General features: G+C 46.7%; 1 protein-coding gene across 1 annotated transcript; it reads left to right on the forward strand.

The window, feature by feature from the left end:
* The first annotated feature begins 103 nt into the window (after positions 1 to 103).
* On the forward strand, positions 104 to 18,082 carry RRM1 (ribonucleotide reductase catalytic subunit M1). Its single transcript, XM_035569518.2, has 19 exons — positions 104 to 218; positions 1,030 to 1,118; positions 2,786 to 2,963; positions 3,484 to 3,584; positions 4,201 to 4,260; positions 5,593 to 5,632; positions 6,586 to 6,748; positions 7,337 to 7,478; positions 8,111 to 8,194; positions 8,824 to 8,985; positions 9,474 to 9,553; positions 10,027 to 10,228; positions 11,292 to 11,441; positions 12,376 to 12,597; positions 13,039 to 13,115; positions 13,942 to 14,077; positions 15,377 to 15,472; positions 16,323 to 16,511; positions 16,851 to 18,082. Exons 1-19 carry the CDS (start codon positions 200 to 202, stop codon positions 17,037 to 17,039), a joined length of 2,379 nt encoding a protein of 792 aa, XP_035425411.1. The 5' UTR covers positions 104 to 199; the 3' UTR covers positions 17,040 to 18,082.
* The last annotated feature ends 8,205 nt before the right edge of the window (positions 18,083 to 26,287 follow it).

The following is a 26,287-nucleotide window of genomic DNA, read 5'->3' on the forward strand; positions in this document are numbered from 1 at the left end:
CCGCGCGGGGCGGGAGGCGGCCCCGAGCCCGCGGCGGGGGGGAACGGGGAGGCGGAGAGCCGCGGTGCCCGGAGTCAAGATGTCGGCGCGGCTTCGGGCGGAGGGGGCGGGGCGCTACGGCGGCGCGGCGGGGCCAGCGCGGTTGGCGGGAGCGGGAGGCGCGCAGAGCGATCGCGGCCCCGCAGCCGTTGGAGCCGCCATGCACGTCGTCAAGCGCGGTGAGGGCGGCGGGGGCCGGGGGGGGTCCCCGCGCCTCGGGGGGGCTCCCCCGCGTGAGGGCCGGGAGCTCGCGGCGGCTGCGGGCAGCCCCGGCCCGGCGGCGGGGTCGGGGGGCCCGGCCCGGAGCCCCCAGCCCCGCGGTGTCAGCGCCCCGCTGGGGGGCCCGAGGCCGGGGGGGGCCCGGGCGTGAGGGCTGCGGCCCCTTCCCTGCGCGTCCTGGGGACGGGCCCCGGCCCCCCGGCTTCTTCTCCTCCTGGGGGAGCGCCGAGCCCCCGGGCGTGTGGGGTGCGTTGTTGTGAAGCCCCCCCCTCGGCTGGGGGCTGGCTGCTCCTCCTCGGCCGGGGGCACGGGGGGAGCTCGCGGGGACCCCTGGGGAGGGCTCGATCCCCAGAGCCTGGGGCTGGGGGCCCCCGTCGCTCAGTGCCCCATCGCTCAGTGCCCCATCTTTGTGGGGCGGCCCTGAAGATCGGGGTCATGCTTTCTGCAGAGGTTGGTGCCGGCAGGGTGGGGGTGTCTTGGTCCTGTAGGGTGTCCTTGTGTCCTTGGGGAGGTGCGAGCGCCCTGCCTTCCCTTCTTCCCCTGCTCAGAGCGGGGGACCCAGTGTCCAGCACTGACCATGGGCAGCAGGAAGGTGGAGGGCTCGCCACCCTTCCCTATGGGCCTTAACAGGGAGGCTGGGCGGGTTGTCAGCAGTGATTCCCACCTCGAAGTCACTGCAGGAGGGTTGGCTCCTTCTGTGAGGTGCTTTGTGCTTAACTAGTTCTCTTATCACAAAGGGAACTGATGTCTTTGTAACCTCTTCTCCAACAGATGGGCGCCAGGAGCGCGTCATGTTTGACAAGATCACGTCGCGCATCCAGAAGCTCTGCTATGGGCTGAACGCTGACTTTGTTGATCCCGTGAGTCTGTCCTTTGTCCTGCCCCTGGTGGTGATCTCTGTGAGCAGATGTTGCCTGGTTATTCACCTTGCCAAAAACCAAATGTGGCAGCCTGGGCAGGAACCATTGGCAAATGTATTCATAAGACGTTTCTTCTAATCGTTTGTGTTCTGCATCTTTTGCTTTGTGGATACAAAATCTGAGACTGCAGCGGGGGAAAGTCTCTGCTTCTCTCTCTACTGTAAGCTGCTTTGGGTAGATACCTCAAACAATGTTGAAGTGATTGAGCTTCTTGTGCTTAAAAAGTGTTTGTTGCTCCAACTCATGTTAGGGTAGGTTGCTCACAGTTTCAATCTGTAAAGCTTGAGCAATACTATATAGAAAGTAGATCTTGATCCTCTTAAAACAAGGCACCCTTTCTGTCAGAACTCCCACGTCATTCTAATATCCCTATTTTTTTTTTTTTTGAGCTCCATAGGATTTTGGATGCATGTTGATTGCACCTATGCAAGCATCTCTTTTCACAGCCTGTGCAGAGGATGGCTCCCTCACGGATCCGTGGATGTCTGTGAGATTTTTATGCTGATGTGCAGAACTAGTCTGTTCATTTGGAGTTGCCAGCCTGGGCTCTTCTCTGAGATGCACCGATCAGTTTTCGTGTCTTAAATTGCGACTGTGAAATATTTGATGTTCATTCTGTACCAAAAAGTATAGTGCACAAAGTACGCTGCCTTGATCTCAGCGACTTAAGTTGATGATGATGAGGACACAAGCAAGATTCTTAGGCCCCCTGACTTCAAATACCCCAGTCTTAGTAGTGAAACTTATTTTACATGAAGCACTGCATTATTTATTTGGCAGTAGTGTGTAAGATCTTTCTTCCCAGAACTGCGTTTCTCTTTTTGGATGTGGATCTTCTTGTTCCAGGTGCTTTACGAGCCAGTAATGAAAATCCTTAATGTGAAGTGCTTCCTTTCAGAGAATAAAGTTTGAAAATTACAAGTCCTGGTTTTGTGAGGCTGTTGGTGTTTCAAATGTGTGTAGCAGTTACCACCTTAGATCAGCCCTCTGTTTTGCAGTGCAGAATATGATCTTTCTTGTAGTGATCAGTGTTAACACTTGATAGAAAAGCAGAAACTGCTTTTGAGATGGCAGATAGAAAAGTGTTTTCCCAGGAAATGACTGTTAGATGGGGATTAGGTTAAGTCATGAAGCAAAAGGCAGTGTGTCCCTTCCAGGGTTGATTTTTTTTTTTTTTCTCTTGCTGCAAGGTTATTTTAAATATAGCACTTATATGTCTCATCAGACATTTTAAAGTCAAGCTTTATTTGTAGTTTTAAAACTTCCAAGCAAGTAATCTTTTAAACTTTTTTTTCCCTGAGTTTTGCTGCTACTTTTTTTTAGCCTTTAAGAAAGTATCTGCAGAGAAAAAACTTTTTAATGATTCTAGATTAATGGTTCCTTCTTTCTTTGCTCTTTCCCTGACCTCCCTCCTGCCCAGTATCACTTGTTTTAAAATTTTAGGTGTCAGTACTTCACTGAAAGAACTTAGTGTTTTAATTTTTTTTTTTAATTAAACAATGTAAAAGGTACTGCTTATAGTGGAGCATGTCTTATACCCTAAATGGCTGAAATACCAGGATTTTTTTTAACAGCAGATAGCTGATCTGCATGATTTTCCTTTTTAGGCCCAGATCACCATGAAAGTGATTCAAGGGCTGTACAGCGGTGTCACGACAGTGGAACTGGACACACTGGCTGCTGAAACAGCTGCAACCCTGACCACCAAACACCCTGATTACGCTATCCTGGCAGCAAGGATTGCAGTGTCCAATCTGCACAAAGAAACTAAGAAAGTATTCAGTGGTAAGTCTGTTTGGGGGCATTTAGATAGCAATTAGTCAGAAAGGGAGTAGGAGTTGTAGAGGATATAAATATGGAAATCTTTCTTAAGCAGAAGGTACTAAGTACCCAGGCTAACTAAAAATGCCATGGAGATGGAAAACATGAATTTTATGTGTCACTAGGAAAGTGAAATTGCCTCTTTTGTGAAAAATAGATTTCACTTAAATAGATTGATGATTTATTTCCCTATAAATAGATTGATTAAAAATGTAACTGAAATTAGGATGTACCCACTCTTTCTCATTTATTGCGTATTACAAATTCTATAAAAAACGTTGTAAGGCAAGTGCGTTTTTAAGGTTAGCAGATTAGTAATATCATTGAGCACGTAAAAGAAAAGTTGTATCTCTGTAGAGCTGGAAGGGATTATTTTTGTGGATGGGTAGTCCTCCTGTTAAATCTTTGAAAACAAATGACAAATGATATATATATATATATAGCTCTGTGGATGTACTTCTTTTTAAACCTGTTTCTGTTGTAGATGTGATGGATGACCTCTACAACTACGTAAACCCTCACAATGGGAAGCACTCACCAATGATCTCTAAAGAAACGCTAGACATAGTTCTGGCCAACAAAGATGTATGTAACATTTTTCCAGTTTTGAAAATTCAGTGAACTAGTTAAGATGATTTTTTTTTTCTTAAGTAAGCCATTTGTTTTAGGACAAGAAGCCAATACAGAAATGGGTACAGCTGATAACTGCTCTCTTCTGGAGAGTTTAAAAGAAGGTGTAGGAATTTTCTTCATGTAAGGACATTTTCTTAAATGTCTTCATAGTCACGAACAGCCCAATTAATTCGTTTGGGGAAACGGACTTTTCAATGTAGCAATCTGTTTTGTACGCGCAGAAGGGAGAGAAGAGGTTTGGTGTCTGATTTCATGTTGTTCCAGGCTTGTGTTCTTAGGGGGAAGTCGAATTCTCATTTTGATTATGTCTTGTGTTTCTCGGTGTCTAGTTAAAGACTTCAGTAAAATGTTGCCAACAATTGTGCACTGTACTTGGAAAAAAAATCTTAGCACTGCATTTGTTGTTTCAACCTCAGTGTTCTTCCCTGTTTTATTCACGATGATCTGTCTGAATAATCTGTTTCACTACATTTTTGAGGCCAGAAATACCAATATCAGCATTATATCTGAATGTGAAGCCCCCAAAATCAGCATGTAAATGTAAATTTTTCTCTTTATTTCCTCTCAGCGCCTGAATTCTGCCATTATCTATGACAGAGACTTCTCCTACAACTATTTTGGTTTTAAGGTAAAAGACACATTATTCATGATAACATCAAAAAAAACAGTCCTAGGTGTTCTGGAGCTGGGTCTGTTGGGGGGGATGGGAATCCTTGCAAAATCATTAGATTTGAACACGAAGGGCACTGGAAGTAGCTTGGGCATTAGTGGGTTGGTGAAAACAAAGTACCTGCACGAAGCTGTTGCCTAACTTCATGAATCATGTACTTTCTTCTTGGCTGTGCTCTGTTCCCTTGGCTGCTATAATATTTTAACTGTTAGGTCCAAGTTCTTTGCAGCAGATAGTGCTGAATGTTGTTGGAAACTTCCCAGCTCATGCCATTCCTCAAGGAAATAATCTAATTCTTAATGACCCGGAAAAGGGATTTTTGTTTTTCACCATTGTTTTGTGTAACAGTTGTTCTCAGTGTGTCAGCCCACGTGTTTGTCTTCTTCCATGCTGCTGGAACATCTCCCCCACAACCGGTCCAGTCTACTATGCCCCCACCATCTGCTCCTCCTGCTCCCCTCATAACATGCTGTTCTTTGCCCAATCGTTTTAGGGTACGATGCGGTGGGCTTTCTGTGGGGTTAGCTGGAGAGTATTTGGCTTCTCCGTAGCACTGGGTACCTGATAGTTCATTGGCCTTGATGAATCTCTAGAAGAACTGGTGATCTTTGTGTAGAATTATGTCCAGGAGATTCTTCCATCAGCACGTGATTTGGTACTTTCAGGTTTGAGGGAAGCAGGCTGCAATGAGGAAACAACTCAGGTGTGTAGCAGCTGCTGAAGCAGCATAGGCAGGGATGGAGAGAAGGGACCTTGAAGGGGCGTGTGTGTGCTTCTGTATGCATATAGATATGCAATGCCTGACATTCCCTCATGTAATTACTGCTGTAATTCTTCAGGCACAAGCTTAAAAGGCATCTGCTCAAACTGTAGGGGCTTACCGTATGTGCCATTTGGTGCGTTCATCACCCGGCACAGCAGATTGTGATACAGGTTGTCTAGAAAGCATTATCATAGTATAATTAATAATACTGAGAGGCGGCATCGTGGAGAACAAGCCCTTCCTTGCTGTCTAGCCTCAGTTCACTGTGGATTGAAAGGCGGTGTTGAACCTTGCTGCTCCATGCTACATAATCCACTCCATAATCCAAAGCATAGTGTTGGAATCTTACAGTGGACTTCTGGTCCTTTGTCGTTAACAAGATGAGGAGTTGAGTGCAGGGTTGCTGCCTCTGTTGAAACCTGGGGTAAAGGAGCATGAAGATGGGTGAGGTTGGAGCTTTCTGTATTAACAGGATTTTTTAAGTTGAAATTTGAATGACTGCTAAAATGCACTCTCTCTTTTTAAAGACTTTAGAACGCTCCTACTTGCTGAAAATCAACTCAAAAGGTAAGAACCGTCTCTGTCAATTTAAGGTATTATTTAAAAGTCAAGGCCATGGCTCAGAGCAAGGGCTGAGGAGGCAGATAGGCTACCTCGTAGAGCAGTCCAGCAAAATCATTGAGTACCGGCTTAAAAAAGATAGCAGTCAAGTGACACGTTTGTAGCAGGTGTTCTCTGTACACGTGCAGCATCTCTTCTTAGCTAAGAGTCTAGTGTCTATATGTGGTGGCATTGGTATGCTTACATGAACAACAGTTGATCGCTAAAGAGCAAGTTTAACTTGCAACTAAACTGTGGCAAGTTTACCTGGGTGTTCCAGATAATGTCTGTGACCTGGGCACAGGTGCTTCACCTGTCTGTTACAGAGACCCTAGTGCTTTGAAAGCTGCCTCTTACCTGGAGTGTAGAAGATGAAGGATTTTTTTTGTCTGACAGCCTGTTCCGTAATGCTAGGCACTTTCTAATAAATTTAAGTTAGAGCTACTGTGCTGTCACTGCCAGTTATTGCAGGCCTTTAGCCTGAAAATCCTAGGACACAGAAGAGTGAGAGGTTAATTATAATGCCATATAGACAGCAATTGGATGCTGGATTGCATATTGGGTTGTGTTTTAACTCTTAATACTGTTTTCTTTTTCCTCGTGAGTACAGCTGAGCACTGGATCAGGTTGTTGAGAGGGGTTATCCAGTCCCAGTCCTAGAGTTTTTCAAGACCTGACTGGATAAAGTCCTGAGCAAACTGGTCCAATCCTCTTAGCTGACTCTTCTTTGGGCAGAAGATCGTGCTAGAGGCTTCCTAAGGTTCCTTCCAACCTGAACTACTCTGTGATTCTATGGCAACTCTGTCTCTCAAGTGGCCCATTGCACATTGTATCTTATTACCACCACCTCTACTTTTGTCTGCACTAATTGTAAACATCACATTGACATTATTTTCTTCCTTTTGCTTTTTTGTGTCTAGTTGCCGAGCGTCCTCAACATATGTTGATGAGGGTGTCTGTGGGAATCCACAAAAATGACATTGATGCCACAATCGAAACTTACAATCTTCTGTCTGAAAGGTGGTTTACCCATGCCTCACCCACGTTATTCAACGCGGGCACCAACCGGCCTCAGCTTTCCAGGTACCTGTGGCTTTCAAGCATGCTTAATGCATAACTGGAGGAAGATGAGGTTTTGGTGATTGGATCTGTCCAAATGAAGTGCTGTCACAACTTCTAAATCTAGTAGCTGTGTTTCTGTGATTGTTCTATGAAGTTTTGAGAAGCTGTTGTCAAATTAAACTTGGTATCTAGTGTAGTCTTTGGGGAAAAAGCAGATGTGTCAGTAAGCTTCTCAAGCTAATGGGAGTGGCTGTCGTCTGTTTCAGAGCTGCTGACATACATAGTCTTTTGTAGGTAAAAAATGACTCCTGGTAATTGTTTTTTTAAATATGCTAAAAGTAGCAAGCATAACTGTTATGAATTAGATCTGATTTTAAAAACGCTTTGCTTTGATAACAGAGGTGTCAGTAATACAACTATTGTTTGTGATGTTTTCTAAAACTGTCCTTTATTCCACTATGCAGTCTATGGTTTTGCTTCATTTTTTGCTTGGCATAGCATGTTAAATATACAGTGTTTGCCATTGTTTTTCTGCAGCCCTGGTAAAATACTTAGTGTTTTTTTATTTTTTTTTAATCTTTTTATGCTAAAGCTATTTGTTTTCACTAGTTGCTTCCTGCTGTGCATGAAGGATGACAGCATTGAGGGAATCTATGACACTCTCAAACAGTGTGCACTGATCTCAAAGTCTGCTGGTGGGATTGGCCTTGCTGTGAGCTGTATCCGAGCCACGGGCAGCTATATTGCTGGGGTGAGTGTGCAGGCGGTGTACCCGGCAGAGATTAACCTTCTGGGTTCAGGAAATGTCTGTACGTCAGTTGCCAGATCAGCACTGCTTCTACCAGCGCTGCTGTCAGTTTAACACAGCAGTTAGTCCAGCTTTGTAGTCCTTCCTTTGAGTATGCCCTGAAATGAGAAGGTTGGTTTCACTTGGTTTCCTAATACAAGTCCTTCCAAAAAGTGGATCGGATCTCATTCCAGTGTTTGATCAGACAATTCCAACTTATATCAGCAGCCTAGGGGTATGCCTACAGGCTAATGCAGTGGCTCTTTTCCTTTTTGTAAGTTTAATTGCTTAAGATGATCTGTGGATGCGTGTGTTTATTTATTTATTCGTTTTTGTCACCATGTATGTAACCTCTGCAAGCCTTTAGATTGTATTATGTCGAGGAATTAAGTTCAGATGGTGCATTTTTTACTTCAAAAAAAGAGGAGGGTGGGGGAGGATGGTGGTGCTACCAAAGCACTGATCGAGGTGGTCGGGTGCTAGCTTTCAGGATGAGTTTGTCTGACTGCTGAAAGACCCAGAGCCATACAGAAATGTAGGCCCAGCTCTTCAGGCAGTTGCTTTTCAGTAACAACAATTTTCCTGTGCCTGTGCAGACAAATGGAAATTCTAATGGACTTGTTCCAATGCTGAGGGTCTACAACAACACTGCTCGCTACGTGGATCAAGGCGGTAACAAGGTATTGGCTTAGCATTAAATTGGGGTGAAGGGGTTGACCCAGGTCAGAAGGAGACCACATGTGTGAAAGGTTGAACCAGTAACATCAATGTGGTGGTAGGTGACGTGAAATTACAAAAAGGACTTTTTTCCCTTGTTTCTAGTTTGGTGTTCTCCATTCACTATGCATTTTATTGTGTAGGTATACATCTACTGTATGGTATCTATCTGCTGTATGATATGTACACGTTAGTTCAGCCTCTTGCAGTGGTTGTCAGTCACTCTTTGTATGCCCTGTGTTGAATTAAGGCGTAAGACTGTAGAAAGATTTTTGTTCTGTATCCTTTATATTCAAATAGTCCAGAGGTTAGTGGAGGCATGACTTAATGCGTAAATCTAAGACTTGTCAAGCTCCTATTGACACAGAAGGTATTTTTAGTGTGGGATCATTTTTATTAAGAATCTGGAGCTAGTAGCATGACCTAGTTCCAGTGAGAGCAAGAGTAATATGAAAAAAGATATTGAAATTACCTTAACAAGACTATAAAACTAAGTTCTAGTTAGTTTAGGGTATTGTGTTCAGTCAGCAGCAGTGTGGGAGACATTTTTGAGGGCCATTTGTTCTGATCCTGACTATATTTTATGTATCAGAGACCTGGAGCTTTTGCCATCTACCTGGAGCCTTGGCATCTGGACATCTTTGAGTTTCTTGACTTAAAGAAGAACACTGGGAAAGAAGAGCAGCGTGCCAGAGACCTTTTCTTTGCCCTCTGGATTCCTGATCTCTTCATGAAGAGAGTTGAAACCAACCAGGTAAGAAACTTGATTGGTGCGGGAGAGGTCTGTTAATGGAGAAGCGTGGAGTTCACAAGTGTTGTGGAGCTGGCTTCCTAGCAGCACAGGAACTTGCCTTCTATGATGCTTTGCTTCACGGTTTAATCTTGCAGCCTATGACTGATATACTATTGTGCTAAATTCTTAGTCTGGAGTACCCTGAAAGCATCAAAGTCTTCTCAGTAAATTGATCTTTGTGTGACTGCTTGAAAATGGGTTATATCTTAATAATTAGTCATTTCAGAATTTAAAAAGCGGTTTGATCATAAATATTCATATAATTGAATTTTAAATAAATCATACTACTCAAACACCTTCCCCATGTCTGCTGGAAGAGTTGGTTCCTACTTTTTCAGGATGGGAACTGTGAGGTTTTTGTGTTTTTGTTTACAACAGGATCTGCTGATGAAGTTGAATGCTGTTAATTAGCAGATTTTCTCTGAGTATTTTTTTCTTCTTTCTTACAGGACTGGTCCTTAATGTGTCCAAATGAGTGTCCTGGTCTAGATGAGGTGTGGGGAGAGGAATTTGAGAAACTATATGAGAGGTAAGAAAAGTGGCAGACATCCATTTACGGAACTGCCCTTGTGGGGTATATGGGAGCCAAGGCACAGGTTTGTGGTGTTGGCTTCTAAGTGATCACTGAGTTGAATTATCAGGTTGGTAAATGGACAAAGACCGGGATGTCTGCTTACCGTTTGCTTCAAACTGCATCTTAATATAGAACTACATATGAAAGCTTATTTTAGAGGAAAATTCTGAAATGATTCCTGCTTAAAGCAGTTGGTGGCTTTGTTTTGAGCTAGTTGCGTAGGGTGCTGTAGTGAAAGCTTTCTATTTCTTTTACACATGAATAGTCCTGGTACCTTGCTGTTAATGCTGTCCTGCTAATTCAAAATTCACACGGTTCAGAAGTGAATGGGGTCTTGCCCTCCTGGGAACCTGGTGTTAAGAATGATTGATTCCAGTGCTGTTTTTGGAGAGTCTGGGAGTTGATAAGCAACATGTGCCCTGTTGCAGTTATGAGAAGCAAGGCCGTGTCCGCAGAGTGGTGAAGGCCCAGCAGCTCTGGTACGCCATCATCGAATCCCAGACAGAGACTGGCACACCTTACATGCTGTACAAGGACTCTTGCAACCGGAAGAGCAATCAGCAGAACTTGGGGACCATCAAATGCAGCAATCTGTGTACAGAAATAGTGGAGTATACCAGCAAAGATGAGGTGAGTGGAGACAAGGAACTTGCAGTATTTAGGAAAGGTGTGACTGTGCCTGCATAGCTTTTTAGAGTATGTCTGACTTTTAGCTGGGGAAGGGAACAGGTAGCTAAGAAAATTATGAGGATTTTCTGACATGAGTGCTTACAGCACTTCTACTAAGTCTGTGTGTGGCGGTTTCCCTTCTTTTCCAACTCCTGTGGAGGATTTGGTATAAAAGAAGATACCCATCAAAGCAAAACTGTGGCATCTTGATAGAGAAGTGAGCTCTTTGGCTTCTAGGAAGCTGATATAAGCATCTTTTATGCTAAAGGTTTAGTGAAACCATACCTCTCTAACCTCCAGACTTGCAGTTCAGTCATAATTCTCCCTTGAGTTCCCTGTGTCATTTAGGTGCTCTACAGATGTACTATGTTTGGATTGCAGCATTGGTAACAAAAGTGAAGAAAGAACATAGAAATGAGTTAGTGCTAATACAGCATGACACATTTTGAGTGCAAAAAAGCTCTTGAGACTGTTAAAACTGAAAGAATCAATTTCTACTGCCTGACAGTAGTGGTTATGCTCCTTGACATACTCATAAAATCCTGAGTACTCTAGAGGAGACGGAGCCATCTTGCCTGTCTGCGCTGCACAAGAAACCTTAGCCAACTTGTTTCAGTTCTCCTGGGTCTGGAAATAACGTGAGTGTTAAAAAATAATGAAAATAATGCCCTAATATATCCTGGATCTAATGGAAATCAGTTGCTGATTCTGATAATACAAGAAGTGGTAAGGCCTAGTTTCTGGAAGGGAAGCTTACATGCAGCAGGACTGACCAGGCCAGAGAACTGAATTTTTATGGCGATATTGATATCTACTAAACCTTTCTCAATGGTTGTTATCCTTTTTTCAGCTTGTAAAAAAAGCACAGAAATGAAGAGTGTATTCTTCCATCCTTTTAGCTTGCTTGGTTCTTTGTTTCTGTATAGTTTGGATAGAGAGCATGCTCTGGGATTGAGAGAGCGTGTATTTTGCATGGGGTGTTGGCTGGCATGACTGTTTTCACTGTGTTTTTTTTTTCCCACAGGTTGCAGTTTGTAATTTGGCCTCTATAGCCCTGAATATGTATGTCACTTCAGAGCATACGTATGATTTCAAGAAGCTAGCTGAAGTCACTAAAGTTATTGTCCGAAACCTGAACAAAATCATTGATATCAACTACTACCCTGTGCCAGAGGTGAGTGCTGTGCTGCGCTGCTCTGCGGCTGAAGGTGTGCCATGAGTCTGGTGACAAAGGGCCTGTTGTTCTCTAGCAATCCCAGTTCAGTCTTGGGCAGAAGGATTCAGTGAGGGGTTTTGTAAACCTGTTTAGGCTAATAGTTGGGAGTTTCATTAACTAACCGTTTGCAGATGTGACCTGTTGTTAGTGGTTTCTTAAGCTTCAACCTGAAGCGCTTCCTTAGCGAAGCAGTTGTAGAAAAATCCTCCCCTTGAGATGGTTCGGCAGTTGGATTTCTTTTCATGTGAGTGGATTTCCACAAAGCACAGAACAGCACTAGACACAGAGTGGAAAGCAGAACAGAGAGAATGATCGTGGAAAGATACCAAGAAGGTGTAACTCAATCTCGAATTGTTGGCTTTATGCAGTTTTCGTAGAGTGTACACGCATTTTTCTGGAAAGAAAGTGGAGAGAGTGTTGGGAATTGTTGAATGGGAGCAAAGTTGTTTGCATTGCAACACCACCACAAGGCAAGCAGCAGAGGAGGAAATAAGCAAATACTCAAAGTTTGAGGCCAAACCTAATGAGGATTAGTTTTTTCAAGCATGTACAATTAGAATGCTCGAGTTCAAATGTCTTCGTGGCCTTGTTTTTCAAGAAGTGTTTAGCGTTCATTTCTAAATCCTGCTTCCCTTTGTGTGTCAAGTTGAGCAATTAGAATTAGTGATCACTTCAAACACACTTAATGTTGGTCCTCAAATTTGTGCCCTACAAAATAGCAAACAGTGGGAAATTGAACAGAACTGGAAGCTGGGATGTTGCAGCAGAATAAAAATTAAGTCAGAGGTAGACAGTCTTATTTCCTTCCAGAGGTCCTTTCCAGTTCAACTTATTCTATGATTCTATGTAGCACTGCTAAAGTAATTATTCTTGTTGCTTGAATGCTATGCAGGCTGAACGCTCCAACAGACGCCATCGTCCCATTGGCATTGGTGTGCAGGGTCTGGCAGATGCTTTCATTTTGATGAGATACCCCTTTGAAAGTCCAGAGGCCCAGCGCTTGAACCAGCAGATTTTTGAGACCATTTATTATGGTGCTTTGGAAGCCAGCTGTGAACTTGCCGAGGAGCAAGGACCATATGAAACATACGAGGGTTCTCCTGTCAGCAAAGGAGTAAGTACCAGGAACTGTCTTGTGTCAGGGACAGATGTATGAAAAGCAAGTAATGTGGTTGTGCCTGGTCTTTGATACAGGAGGAGTATGACTGAAACGTATTATGGTAATAATATAATATTAATAATATCATATGCTGGTAATGCATCAGTGCAAAGGATGCTAGAGTTTCTTCCATCATTTGACTTTTTAAGTGCATTAAGAAATATGTAATCTAAACTGAGGTGCAGAGACCAATAAAAGGAAGATTCAGCTTGCACTGGCTGGCCCCTTTAGCATGATTAAAACATCGAGTGTTTGTAAGATTATGGTGCAGAAGCTTGGCTGAGGCTCAACTGTAGTGGATAATTAATAGGAATAACAGGTCTATTTGTAATATGATTTACAAAATCTGGAGAAAAGAGCACCCTATCTAATTTGTACCACTCTTGTGTTCTTCAGATTCTTCAGTATGACATGTGGAATGTCACCCCGTCTGATCTTTGGGACTGGAAGGCTTTAAAGGAGAAGATTGCTAAGTGAGTATTCTTGCACAGTTTGTATTAAATGTAAATTGTATTTGTTATGTTATGACTGATTTGAAAACAAAAGACGTCACACATAAAAATGGCCCTGTGTTTTCTTTTGTTTTTTCCCCCTCAGTAGATCTTTCTTCAAATCTCTTTTGTAGATGGTTTTCTTTGTTTTTTATTCTTACATGCCAAGTGAGTCCATCCCATAGACTCTGTTTTAGCTGAGCTCTTCTTTCATCCTGGATGCATCAGCCGAATGGTTTGTGTTCCAGTTAAGACAGAGTCAGCCAGGCTTGGAAGCTGTTTCCTCAGCTGACGGGGCAAAGCAGCTGAGCCTTGAATGTCCCGAAGACAGCAACTGTTGAAGTGTGAAGTCACTGTAATGAATTTATTCAGTTTGCATGGGTTTAGTTTTCAAATGTAGTAAATCTGTCTGCCTTCTTGCGTATGGGGAGGCTTTTTATGGGCTGCTTGTTTTGTTTTCGCCTGAGCACTGCAGAGTTGTGTGCCTGACAGATTTTTTTCTATGCCCCCTTTCCCATGACTAAATAATTTGGAAAAGCCTGGTTAAAGATGAAAATAGCAAAGACTTGAGTTAAGCTTCTGTATTGACCCACATTGCAAGCTTAGTGGAACTTCTGTTTTTTTACTTCAGCTAGTGAGAGATTTTTCAGGTTATCTCAGGAAGGTAAGATTTCTGTATGTGTGAGCTGAGAGTTCCTTCTTTGGCTCTCTTAGCTCTGTGCAGACAGTCTATAAACTATTATTCTTGGGTCTTTTCTGTGTTGTCTCACTTGGTTGAAACTTTCCAACTCTTGACTATTATTGCTAGGTATGGTGTCAGAAACAGCCTTCTCATTTCTCCCATGCCAACTGCTTCTACTGCTCAGATCTTGGGCAATAACGAATCCATTGAGCCCTACACCAGTAACATCTACACACGCAGAGTCCTCTCAGGAGAGTTTCAGGTAAGCACTTGAAGCAGGTGTGGAAAAGAGCTTTTCTGTAGTCTTACTTTTGATAACTTTCACTGTTCAGAAAGACAAGATGGACGCTGCGCACTTGATTACTTAATTCAGTTGGATGTTTATGTTGAAGGCCAGAATTGTTGAGGAAAACATCTAACCAGCGTGTCTGTACTGTTTTTACTGCCAGGGAATATGCAAAATTTTAAAGAAGTGCCACTCTTCTCTGGAAAACAAACAAACAAACAAAAAACACAGCACTCTATAAGACCTTGACATTGCCTGCAGGAATATTTGCTAATGATTAGTGAAATTAATGAAGATATGAATGATTAGTGAAATTAATGAAATTACATGCATGCTCTGGGAAGAGTAACTGAGACCACAGCGCTGTTTTGCGCAGTTCTGAGGAAAGAGCTGTATGTAAAGCACTGAACAGATCTGTGAAGAGGCTATGTGAAAGCTGTGCAGATGCAGAGGTATCTGTCATGTATGAAAGTATGTAAGAATTTGAGCTCTGGAGGCTGGAGTTAACGAAGAGCTCAGGGTGGGACAGAGGCAATATGTAACTGTTAGGGAGGTCCGGTCTGTCCCCCTGGGGTGTCCCTCATCAAAGCACTCCATTTCCTCCTGACAGCAGGATCAAATCAGGCCCGTGTGGTCAGAACAACAGGTTTATTATCCTGCTCGGCTGTGTGGATCAGGTGCAGGGCTGCTAGACAAGTACCCCCAAACAATTCCAGCAAGCAAAAGTTCGTTTTTATTTTCCTCTCAAATAAACAGCCTGCACATATTTTGTTCTTTGCCCTTCTGACCCCAGTCTTGCTGATTTTTTTACACCCTTATTTAGTAATGCAGGTTGTTGTCAGTAGCCCTGGTAAGCCAAGACCTCTCACTTTCGTATCTTTTGCTGTTCCTCACGCAGGGGAGTTCCATACGCTCTCCTTTCACATCTGTAATGTCCGGTAGCTTCTCCCATTACTGCCTTACTAGTTTAGCTCCAGCCTGGGGTCAGCCAAGCATTGCAGACAGCCTTCTGTTGTCAGCAGTGGCCAGCAGCTTCTCACGTTTGTTACCTGTTATTTTAACTTCAGGCCTAGTTTGGCTATTTGCGTGCATACCTCAATGCTAACTGAAAAATGAAAGTTCGGCAGTACTGAACAAGGTCTTGTTTAACTATTTAAAAACGTGCATGTTGGTGTGGACTTCCCTCCTTTAGGAGGCGTATCTGCGCTGTAAGGCAGGGCGCGTACCTTCTCAGAATATACAGTGCTTTTATTCTTTGGCCTTTGCTCTTTACAGGTTGTGAATCCGCACTTGTTGAAAGATCTCACAGAGAGGGGCCTGTGGAATGAGGAGATGAAAAACCAAATCATCGCCCACAATGGCTCTATCCAGGTATGCATGTGAAGCTAGAAGAATGGCACTGGGATTCCCGCCTGTCTGAGCAGCGCTGGCTGGCTGGGGGCTGATTTCCACACAGTGGTTTTGAGGTCTGCTGTATGTGAGTGACTCAGCTAACCTGGGGGAGAAAAGCTACAGTTTGGAGCGTTTCTATTAGAAATATGAGGGAATGTGTCTCATCTCAGTGGTAATTTGTTCCTGCTGGAGCCTGCCCATGTAATAGGAAATTCCAAGGGAAATATGCTACTAATTATTACTAGAACAAGTACAGAGTTGGGCTGCTTTACTTCACGCAGATTCCGCAAATGTTTGGATTCCCATTTGTCGTAGAGATTGTAAAGGGGTAATTATGTAGCAGGGAGTTGGCTTGAGACAGGAGCCAAGTATATGACATCCAGATCTGGAAGGTGTGTGTAGAAGAGTCTGTGTGGGATGAATCATTTATGCTCTGGAGTTTGAAATGCTGCTGTGACTGTTGTGCTTGGAGTCATGCATGCTAAAAAAAAGTGCATCCTACTTGTCATGAAGTGTGGAGGGTACTAGCTGCTGGATTGCTTTCTGTAACACCTCACAACTATTTAGGACAAAACATTAATGTCCTATTTGGAAACTTTTTTTCCCCCTCGAACTCCCCAGAATAAACCATCCTGTTAGAGCAAGTAATGTTTCTTTATGCTTGGGTGCTTTCAGATGCAGGATATTTGGGTTCAGTGATGGAGTTCAGGTGCAAGAAGCCTTAGTTCTAGTCTGGTGAAATCAGCAATTCATGAAGACTTTGTATAATGTGAACATTTGGGCAGTCGCTGGTTATACTACATTGGAAAACTCTTCCTGTTTCTTTTAGAATATATCTGAGATTCCTGATGACTTGAAGCAACTCTATAAGACAGTGTGGGAGATCTCCCAGAAAACTATCCTCAAGATGGCAGCAGACAGAGGAGCTTTCATTGATCAGAGCCAGTCTCTCAACATTCACATTGCAGAACCCAACTATGGCAAACTGACCAGCATGCATTTCTATGGGTGGAAACAGGTATCTGAGAGGGGCAGGGTGGGGGGGCTTGTTCAGAACAGATAGCAAATAGGGGTTGATAAGTTCTTTCATGAAAAGTTGGTCTTGCTGATTCTTAGAAGGGTAAACAGCCATCTCCTTCCAAGAATCCAGTATTACTAGTGGAATATCTCTCTTGAGCAATAAAGCTGCTTGTAAAGGATGCTTGTGGCATTGCTCCCATTGATTGTGTCTACCAGACATCACTGTGAGGCAAGTACAGCGGTGTGGCCCAAGGAAGGTCAGTTCCAGCAGTTCAGAGTTTGGCTGTATTGCATGCCAGCCCATTCCAGTTCTTACATTCGTGCTTTTGCTCTGCAGGGTCTGAAGACGGGCATGTACTATCTAAGGACAAAGCCAGCTGCTAACCCCATCCAGTTCACGTTGAACAAAGAGAAGCTCAGGGAGCGGGAGAAGGCCTCCAAGGAAGAGGAAGAGAAGGAAAGGAATAAAGCAGCCATGGTGTGCTCCCTGGAGAACAGGGATGAGTGTATGATGTGTGGCTCCTAACAGATCAGCCCTGCAGTGCCAGCAAAGCCATTCCACCTGGTGTGATTCCTTCTAAGATAGGTGCATCTAGTATAACGTCAGGATGTAGGGGCTTGCTGGAACCGTGGCAAGAGGGGGGATCACTGTAGTGTATTGTAGCTTCCCCGTCCTTGGATTGGGGGTTGGTGCACAGGTTGGTGCATGGATAGAATGCATAAGAAGTTTGTTTATTGCTTTTGTAGCTGGGCTTACAGGAAACTTAAGTGCTCTTGCATGGTCTTACGTTGAACCTTATAGGTAGGACGCTTCCTGAACAGATGGGGAAAGTTCTAATGCCGCTTACCTTAAAGGTCTGTCCTTGGGACTTCAGATAATTGTTTTCATTTACTAAAGACTCTCACTTGTGTCTTCAGAGAAAGAAGTGGACCTGACTGCTATGGTCTCCTTTGCTGTGATAAGACAGCAGGAAAATAGCCCTAGGGTAGTTGTGTTGTACGCCTGCTCTGCAGGCTGTCATGGCAAAGGAGCAATTTACGTTAGACTTATAAAGATGGTGTGTTCACAGCTGCCAGGTCCTTCTCCCACCGTTTCTTGCCCTCCTTGTGCCTTCCTCTTCCCTTTCCAAAAATATTTTTGAAGGTGCAGAATGGCGGTGGGTGCCTTACCACCTGGAGACTTCATTTCCTCCATCCAGCCTGACAGGATGGAGCATTGCTCTTGTGTTAAATCCTCCTTTTTCGTCTCTGACCAGGAAATGGCAGAACTGCTGCAGTGTGTTCTGTTCTGTGTTAAAAACCCACTCTAATTTATCATTTGGTTTACTCGTCATAGAATTCTCTGCTGTCCAAGTGCACACACCATCTTTTTTGAAGAGTTGCATTTATCCACCCCAGCTAGTTATTCAAACTTTTAGAAATGTGTTTTTACTTCTCTGTGTACTTAATCCCCTGCTCTAATGCGATGGGGCTTCATCACCCAGTTCTTAAATATTTATTGAATTCATGTACCGTACAACTAACCCGTTAATCCAGCCAAACTCAATAAAATGTGGAATGTCAGAGGAATGAACAGTGGTATGTTGGGAACACTTTTTTTTTTATTAAAAGTGAACTGTAGCAGCTGGAGACTTGAGCCTTGTTTGTGAGTCCTGCACTTACTGCACACAGTTCCAGGTACAGAACCGCCTGCAGGTTGTTGGGTAATACGGGGCATGTGAGCAGAATCCTCTATTTGCTGGGGCAACACTGCTTAACTCAGTAGGGCATCTGTTTATCTGTGTCACTTTGCAGATCTGGGCGAAAAGTAAACACAAGCGAGGGTCTGAAATAATCATAGAATCATAGAATGGCTCGGGTTGGAAGGGACCTCAGGGATCATCCAGTTCCAACCCCCTGCCATGAGCAGGGACACCTCCCACCAGATCAGGTTGCTCAGGGCCTCATCCAACCTGGCCTTGAACACCTCCAGGGATGGGGCATCCACAGCTTCTCTGGGCAACCTGTGCCACTGCCTCACCACCCTCTGAGTGAAGAATTTCCTCCTAACCTCTAATCTAAATCTGCCCTTCTTTTAGTTTAAAACCATTCCCCCTAGTCCTGTAATTATTTGACTGAGCAAAGAGTCATTCTCTTTTTTTATAAGTCCATTTTAAGTACTGAAAAGCCGCAATGAGGTCACCCAGGAGCCTTCTCTTCTTGAGGCTGAACATCTCCAGCTCTCTCAGCCTTTCTTCACAGGAGAGGTGCTCCAGACCTCATCAATTTTGTGGCCCTCCTCTGGACCCGTTCTATCATGTCTGTGTTTCAGTAATGTGCAGGGCAGGTAGGCTGAGTTCACGGCAGATTTGTAACTGTGCCAGAGGTAAGGCTTGAACTCTCATGTCTTGTTTTTCTAGCACCTGCCCTATTTCTTCTGCTTTCAGAAGAAATATAAGAGGAACCTCTTATAAGGCACCACTGAAAATCAGAGAATCGTTAAGGTTGGGAAAGACCTTCAGGATCATCAAGCGGGATGACCATGAGCCAGAACTGTGCCCTTGTGGCCAAGAAGGCCGATGGCATCCTGGTGTGTATCAGCAGGGCTGTGGTTAGTAGGTCGAGAGAGGTTCTCCTCCCCCTCTACTCTGCCCTGGTGAGACCACATCTGCAATACTGTGTCCAGTTCTGGGCCCCTCAGTTCAAGAAGGACAGGGAACTGCTTGAGAGAGTCCAGTGCAGAGCCACGAGGATGATTAAGATGACTAGATGATCTTGCAAGGTCCCTTCCAATCCCTAATGTTCTGTGATTCTGTGTGATTGATCTGGCCCAACCACCCCCTACCACCACTGTCACCCACCAAACCATGTCCCCAAGCACCACGTCCAACCTTGCCTTGAACACCCCCAGGGACGGGGACTCCACCACCTCCCTGGGCAACCCGTCCCAGTGCCTGACCGCTCTTGCTGAGAAGAAATGTCTCATTTCCAACCCGAATCTCCCCTGGCACAACTTGAGGCCATTCCCTCTGGTCCTATCAGTGGTTACCTGTGAGAAGAGGCCGACCCCCAGCTCCCCACCCCTTCCTTTCAGGCAGTTGCAGAGAGCAATAAGGTCTGCCCTGAGCCTCCTCTTCTCCAGACCAAACCCCCCCAGGTCCCTCAGCCGCTCCTCACAGGACTTGTGTCCCAGGCCCTTCCCCAGCTTCGGAGCCCTTCTCTGGACACGCTCCAGGGCCTCGATGTCCTTCTGGTAGTGAGGGGCCCAAAGCTGAACCCAGCACTCGAGGTGCGGCCTCACCAGAGCAGAGCCCAGGGGGACGAGCACCTCCCTGGCCCTGCTGGCCGCACTACTCCTGATGCAAATATCTTGGGGAAGTGTCTCTCTCTGCTTCCAAAGGAAGACTGGTAGGTCTAAGCACCACTCCTGGCAGATGTGCCTCCCAAGACGTGTCACCAAAAAGATACTGAGGGGACAGGGTAAACTCCCCAAGGGGACTACAAAAATCCTCTTCCGAGGGAGTTGTTGAAAGCTCAGAATTTGCAAGGGCTGAGAGGGAAGCAGAATCATCTTGCAGAGCATGGTAACCTATCCTGTTGGCTGGAGCAGAGAGAATTTAGTGAATGCTGAAGTACAGTGCGTTGGGATATCAACAAGTATGTGGAAATGTATGGGCTGGAGCCAAAAGTCTACTGGGGAACTGCTGTTCTGACTGATGGGTTTGGTGAAGCTGTAAAGATGCTCATGCCTGTCTCTTCTCATGTGTTTCCTGGAGAACATCATTGGGCAGGGTGCGGTCCTGCCCTTTCTGCTGCTGCTCCTGGCTCCGACTCTTTGCTGCCTGAGCTGCAGAGCACCGCCAGGGCTGCCCAGGCTGCGGCTGCTGCCCCGACCGGTGTGAGATCTCGTGCTGTCGAGAGCAGGGCTGCCCAAAGCTGGCCGTGTCCTCTGCAGCCACCCCAGCCTTTGCTCCTCAGGCATCGCAAGGAGAGATCTGGGGATTAGTTGTAGCTGGATAACGCCATTAAGGTGTCCCTGCGTAAACAGGAATAGCTCCCAGAGGACCCTGCAGTCTAGACTTGCCCTGTTCTTGTAGTTTGCTGTTGCTGCTGTCTCTGAGGCACTCCTAAACATGAGTGCTGCTGAAATCAGCACTCCTACCTGATCTGGTCTCCCCGGGGGAAGAGTGAAGAGGGCTTGTTCCTCCTGCTAGACAGAGGAGAGGCAGTCAGAGAGGTGCTGGAGTGGAGGAGAAGAGTTGCACTGAATGCCAATACTTCTGCTTTGAGGCAAAACACCAGCTCTCTCCTGTATGCAATTTGTCCTCCACCACTGCCCTGTCTGCGATTTGCTTGGCCTTTGTGCCATCTCCTGCCATCTGTGTTGTTCCTATAAACACCATTAGTTCTTTCAATGCCAATTAGATTTTCCTGTTGCTGTTTCCTGAATCTCCTAAATGCTGTCACTAGCCAGGGAAATGGTCTGTCATTGCTTAAGTGGAGTTGGTTTTGCTCAGTTCCTTTCCTGAAATTGGTTTCCGTTACCTCTGCTGCAGTTGGGCTAAAGCAACACGTAAGAGTCAGCCACTCGCTCCCTCTGTAACGTCTCCCCACTTGACAGCAAGGTGCTGCTGCTCTCTAGGAAACAGCTCTGAGCTACAGAGGAAGAAAGAAAGGGTTTAAATGCTGGAAACCCAGACTGGGGGTGACTTGGTTGTGTGTTATTCCTGGAGCAGGGGGAGAACAGGGGAAGCTCGTGGGCTGATAGCGGTGACATGCTGAGTGCGGGCTGCCCGATGTGGTCAGTGGGAAATCCTGAGCAGAGAGACGGTTTGAGACCCTGTCCCTTCAGCCCCGGCACTCCATAGCCAGGATCCTCGCCAGGTGGGCAGTGCTTGCTGTCCTTTTGTCCTCCTGTAGCTGAAGTGAGGGGCTGAGACCTGCTCGTCCTGCCCTGAGGCTGTGAGGGGCTGGTGCCTTCCCTGGCCCAAAGAGTTCCCCTGGAGCATCTATAGGGAAGCAGCCTGGAAGAGGAGCGTGCCTCTTGCTAATAACGGACACAGCAACCAAAAGGCTAAAATTCATGCAAATCAGACCAAAAGGCAGTCTGAAGGACGATGAGGACAGCAGGTGCCTGTGAGAAGCGGGGCTGTGTTCCTGGCTCTGCCTTTCTCTAACAGCCCTTGAACACGCAGGCAGCTCTCCCTCCTCCCAGCGGAATCCCAAACAATGGCACCGAAACTGGGCATGTTCTTCAGGCTGATGTGAGTCTGAAGCTCCTTTGGCTTCAGCAGAGGCCCAGCCCCACCTCAGGAAGGTGAGAGTTAACCCATCTTGGCCAGTTGTGTGGGACACATTCATGGAAAGAGTAGGCTTGTCTCCTTGTGTCTGGGTGAGCACAACATCAGGACTTGTCACCTCCGTGGTACCTCCTGTGCGTGTCCAGCTCTCCATCCCCAGGTCAGCGGCAGCACTTGTAACGTGCTGAGGTGCAAGTGGCTCTGGGTTCTGAGCCACTGAAACCGAAGAGCTAGCGAAGCTTGGCCCCATGCAAAAACCTTCTGGGTGAAAAATGTACCCAGGAGGTAGTTTTTTTTTTTATTGCTGAGGCCTGGTTCAAGCTGAGGAGGGTGCAGTTTTGCAGCTGGGTTATGCTGATGAAGAGGGCAGCCCTTCGGCAACCTTTAACACTTCCCACCAGCTGTGCTTTTTGTCGCCAAGAAGGAATCGCTTTTATTGCTGGCGACTGCCCTGCCTTGCAGCTGCTCATGCCCACAGCTGGGAAGTGGTGGGTGGGAGCAGCCGAGGAGCGGCCCGTTGTGCAGTGACAGCAGGATTTTGGGCTGGCTTATGCCAGTTTCGAGGCTGCACCCACAGCACTTTGTGGCTTGCCTGTGGTTGTGTGTAGGGACCTGAGCCAGAGCAGTGAGCGTGGCTCACACCCATCCCAGGCTGCCCTCGCCACCATCCCTTCCTTCGCCAAGTTGTGTTCTGTCCAGCCTCCTGCAGAAAGACTCAGACATTCGTGGGTTTTGTCACTAGACCATCCTGGCTGGGGACTTGCTCAAGTTTTGTCCCTAAAGCCAAGCATCTTTGTTTGACTCCGAGCATCTTTATTTCTCTGGTGCTCCCAACACAGCATCTCTCCTCTGTTGTAACCTTAACCCATTCCTCAGTAAACTATCCTGGAGGAAACTGCTTTGTAAATAAACTTTTCGAGATTCATCTAGAGCAGGAATCCTACCTAATCCCATGCTGCAACGTCAGCGAGGTACTCTGCTAGCATCCGTGGTGCTTAGCAGCGAGAGATCTGCTGGAGGTTTGTGATGCAGAACATCAAGCTGACAGGGTAGCTGGAGAAGCAGGGCTCTATCCTCTGCAACCCCAGGGAAAACTGGCACGTAACGTGCTTCCTAAACATGGCATATGCCTTCCTAGAACTGTCTTTTCTGGATTATTTCTGTCCTTCCTACTCTCAGTGGTAGGCCGATTCAGGCTCTCGGTGTCTTGTAGACAGCCTGGAACTGGAACCAAAAGGGGTGCATTTCATTCGTAGCATATTTATTCACGCGTTTTTTCCTGCTAGGTGCATTGTCCTCGTGTTTCCTTCTGTCCCCCAGCTTCTGACTCGGATCTCCCGGAGGGGATTTTACGTTGTGATGTAGCTCAGAGAGCCGAGTGCAGCCGAGCGTGCCGCTGCCACGCACGGTGTGTGCTGTGCGCTCTGCTGGGTGACAGTGGGGACGGGCGGCTGCGGACAGCCTGCGTGCCTGGCAGCCAAACCGCAGCCATGTGGCTGCAGGAGCTGTGCTCGCCGGCAGCACCCAGGTGATCTGAGAGCTGCTCCTTTAACCTGCTCGTCACAGCCGTCAGTGAAGGATGCTCCATGACATCCCTGCTTTCAGTGTTTCGTTACTGTCACTCAAGAGTTTCCCCTAATTCCTAGCTGAATTATCTATCGGTGCTGCAAACTAAGCTCCTCATCCTTCCTTTGGTAGCCATGGAGAGAAGCAAATCCCCGCTCTGCAGAAAAGCCTCTTACCTCCTGACAACAGGGGGCTGCTTCCCCCTTCCAGCTCCCTGTTTATTCAAGAAGCAAACCCAGTCTTTTGCTTCTTTCCGCGTGTCATGATTTTCCTATTGATCTGGTTCAGTTGGATTCTTTCCATGCCTGCCTGTCTCAGACTGCAGTGCCCAGGCCCTGGTGCAGTACTTGGCTGAGACCACGCCAGTACCAAGCAGGGCTGAATAACAACACCCCGGTCTTGCGTGCAGCGCTGCTTTTATTAAGCTTCAGAACAAGACGGGTGTTTTCTGGTGCTGGCACAGCACTGCTGGCTCCTCGGGGCAGTGATCTGCTCCACGCCCAGCCCCATCCCTGCCACCCCTCTGCCTACCCGGGAACTTCTCGCTGTGGAAACTGTGTTCTGGTTTCCCTGTGAAGTGAGGAAGTTAATGCTGGTTTGGGCTGGGTTTCCCATGGTGGATTGCAGATTAGCTGTCCCATTTGCCAAGGTGGTTTGAATTCTGCTCCTGTTCTCGGGTTGACCGCAGCCATCCTTGGCTAGGGTTTGGTCCCGGGTTTCATTCTGTCATGCAGCTTTTGTAAGGCTCAGCCCAGGAAGACTGTGCCACTCAGAGCTGTAGGAGCTCTTGCTTTTTTCCCTTTTCTTATTGCCTCTGTGTATTTGAGCTGATGCCTCTTAATTTATGGCAGTAAAGCATAACTGAGATTCTTGACTCTGCAGCCGCAATGCAGCAGGAAAACAAGGAGCTTGTCTTTTCCCCTAAGTCTCTTCCCCATCTAATCTTCCTATTTTAAAAAATCACAATTTTTAATGTATCAGTTTCTTGCTATAGAAAGTGTCCAACAAACTTCTGTAGACACTGTTGAGAATATCAGATGGCAAATACAGAAAGTACCCACAGACTACACTGTCTCTGCCCAGAACTCATCTGTGCTCTGTAAAAAGTGAGGGATTTTTGCTGGGGGAAGATGCTAATTCCCTGGAGCTCTTGCATTGCCTGTTTTTTTTTTTTTTTTTTTTTTTTTTCCCCACCAGCATTGAAGTCAAACTCAGTAACAAGCACAAAGTTTTGCTGTACAGCTAGTTCTGTTTAATATTCATTTTGCAGCTCTGTCAGCTCCTGTTCTCCGTTGCTTCCTGTACAACCCTCATCCCCACAGCAGGGCAAACACAACGCAGGTGTTTAGACATCTAACTTCTCATTACTTTCATCCCAGGTTTAGATGCCTAGCAGGACTAAAATGATAGAGGGTTTGTAATGGCTTTTATGAGACAAAATGAGGTAGCTGGGAGGAAAGAGAAGAAACAGCAACCATGGGCACAGTGTCTTTCCTTTGTGCTGTTACTGGGTCTCTGCTCCGTCAAGGTCTCTACGTGGTCCTACTTCTTTCCACTTCCCTTGGTTGGTCATGTTTCTCAAGACCCGAATTATTCACACTTCTGTCTTCTGACCTTGTCCAGTTGGAGTCAGCCTTGGTACCGAGTACTCGTGGCTCTCAGCAAACTCCTGGGACGTTCCTGCTGCCTCCAGAGGAGCAGTGCCTGCAGGTGTCCCCTGGTGTCCTGCGGTGCTGGGACTCCCTCAGCAGTGGTGAGCAGAAACTCCCAGGTGAGAGGCACCTGCTGTCTCCACAGGGACCTCAGGACACGCTGTCTGATCTTGGCCCGTGCCCCGTAGGAGATGGGGTTGAGGGTGGAAGGGAGAGCTGGCACTTGGCAAGTAGTGCATGTCCTGTGCCACTGCCCGGCCAGTGCGGCACGTGGTGGGGAGGGCAAGGCAGGTTGTGTGCCCATGGTGCTCCTCCGGGATGGGACAGGCTGTGCGCCCACAGGCAAGAAGCTGGGCAGCGCTGGAGTTGCAGAGAGGGTTTGGAGGCTGCGGTGCAAGCCACGGATCGGGACTGCCAAGGCTGGAGCAGCTGCTGCTGTGCGGAAGTGATGTCCGCGCGGTGCGGCGCCTTGCACATTGCCCCATCCTCGGGCAGTGCAGGATGGGTGCTGGGCAGGTGCACAGCATCAGTGCCGGGCAGCAGGGTAAGAGCCAAGTGCTGGCATGGTGGCAAGGACCAAACGGCGCCTGTGGCAGCCCTGTATTGAGCCCCGTGGCAGCGGGAGGTGAAGCTGGCATGCCCACGAGGGCTTTTCCCCGCCTCGACTGCGTGGATAACTGCTGGGCACATGGAGGTGAAGAATGGGAGGAAGGGCAGAGCCCGAGGTTCCCAGAGCACAGGGAGTCCCAGAGGATGAGGGTTTTGAGGGTTTTTTGGAGGGGTCCCTGCCCAGCTTTGCAGCCCACTTCTTGACCCAGCAGGGCAGCCCAGGGCCACACAGCCCCGTCTGCCTCTGGTCAAAGTGCTCTGCCAGGGTGCTGTGACTGCAAAAGGAGGGCAGCTTTGGAAAGGAATGATGAGGTGCCTGGGTCTGAGAGTCATTTCTTTATCTTCCTCGCTGGTAAGATGCAACAGCTCCTGCTGTGCAGCCTGGGATGTTGATTGAGAGCGTGCTCTCAACTGCAAGATCAGCCCCCGTGATCCCGAGGTTCCTGCAGCCCATCGGTTTTTGTTCCTGGGGTGCCAGGCTGAGGCTGAGGGACTCTCCTCCCATACCTCGCTGGGGCAGACAGGACTGCGGTGGTCAGCACAGAGCTGCCTGGGAGTTTGCGCTCCTTTTTGTGCGTCCTGCGGGGCTGATCTCAGAACACCTGAGCCACAGCGCTCCCACCCCCAGCACCTACAGGCAGCAACTTTCTGCCTGTGCTGCACCCCTG

The sequence above is a fragment of the Cygnus atratus genome, chromosome 1, assembly GCF_013377495.2.
Source record: "Cygnus atratus isolate AKBS03 ecotype Queensland, Australia chromosome 1, CAtr_DNAZoo_HiC_assembly, whole genome shotgun sequence".
Lineage (NCBI taxonomy): Eukaryota > Metazoa > Chordata > Aves > Anseriformes > Anatidae > Cygnus > Cygnus atratus.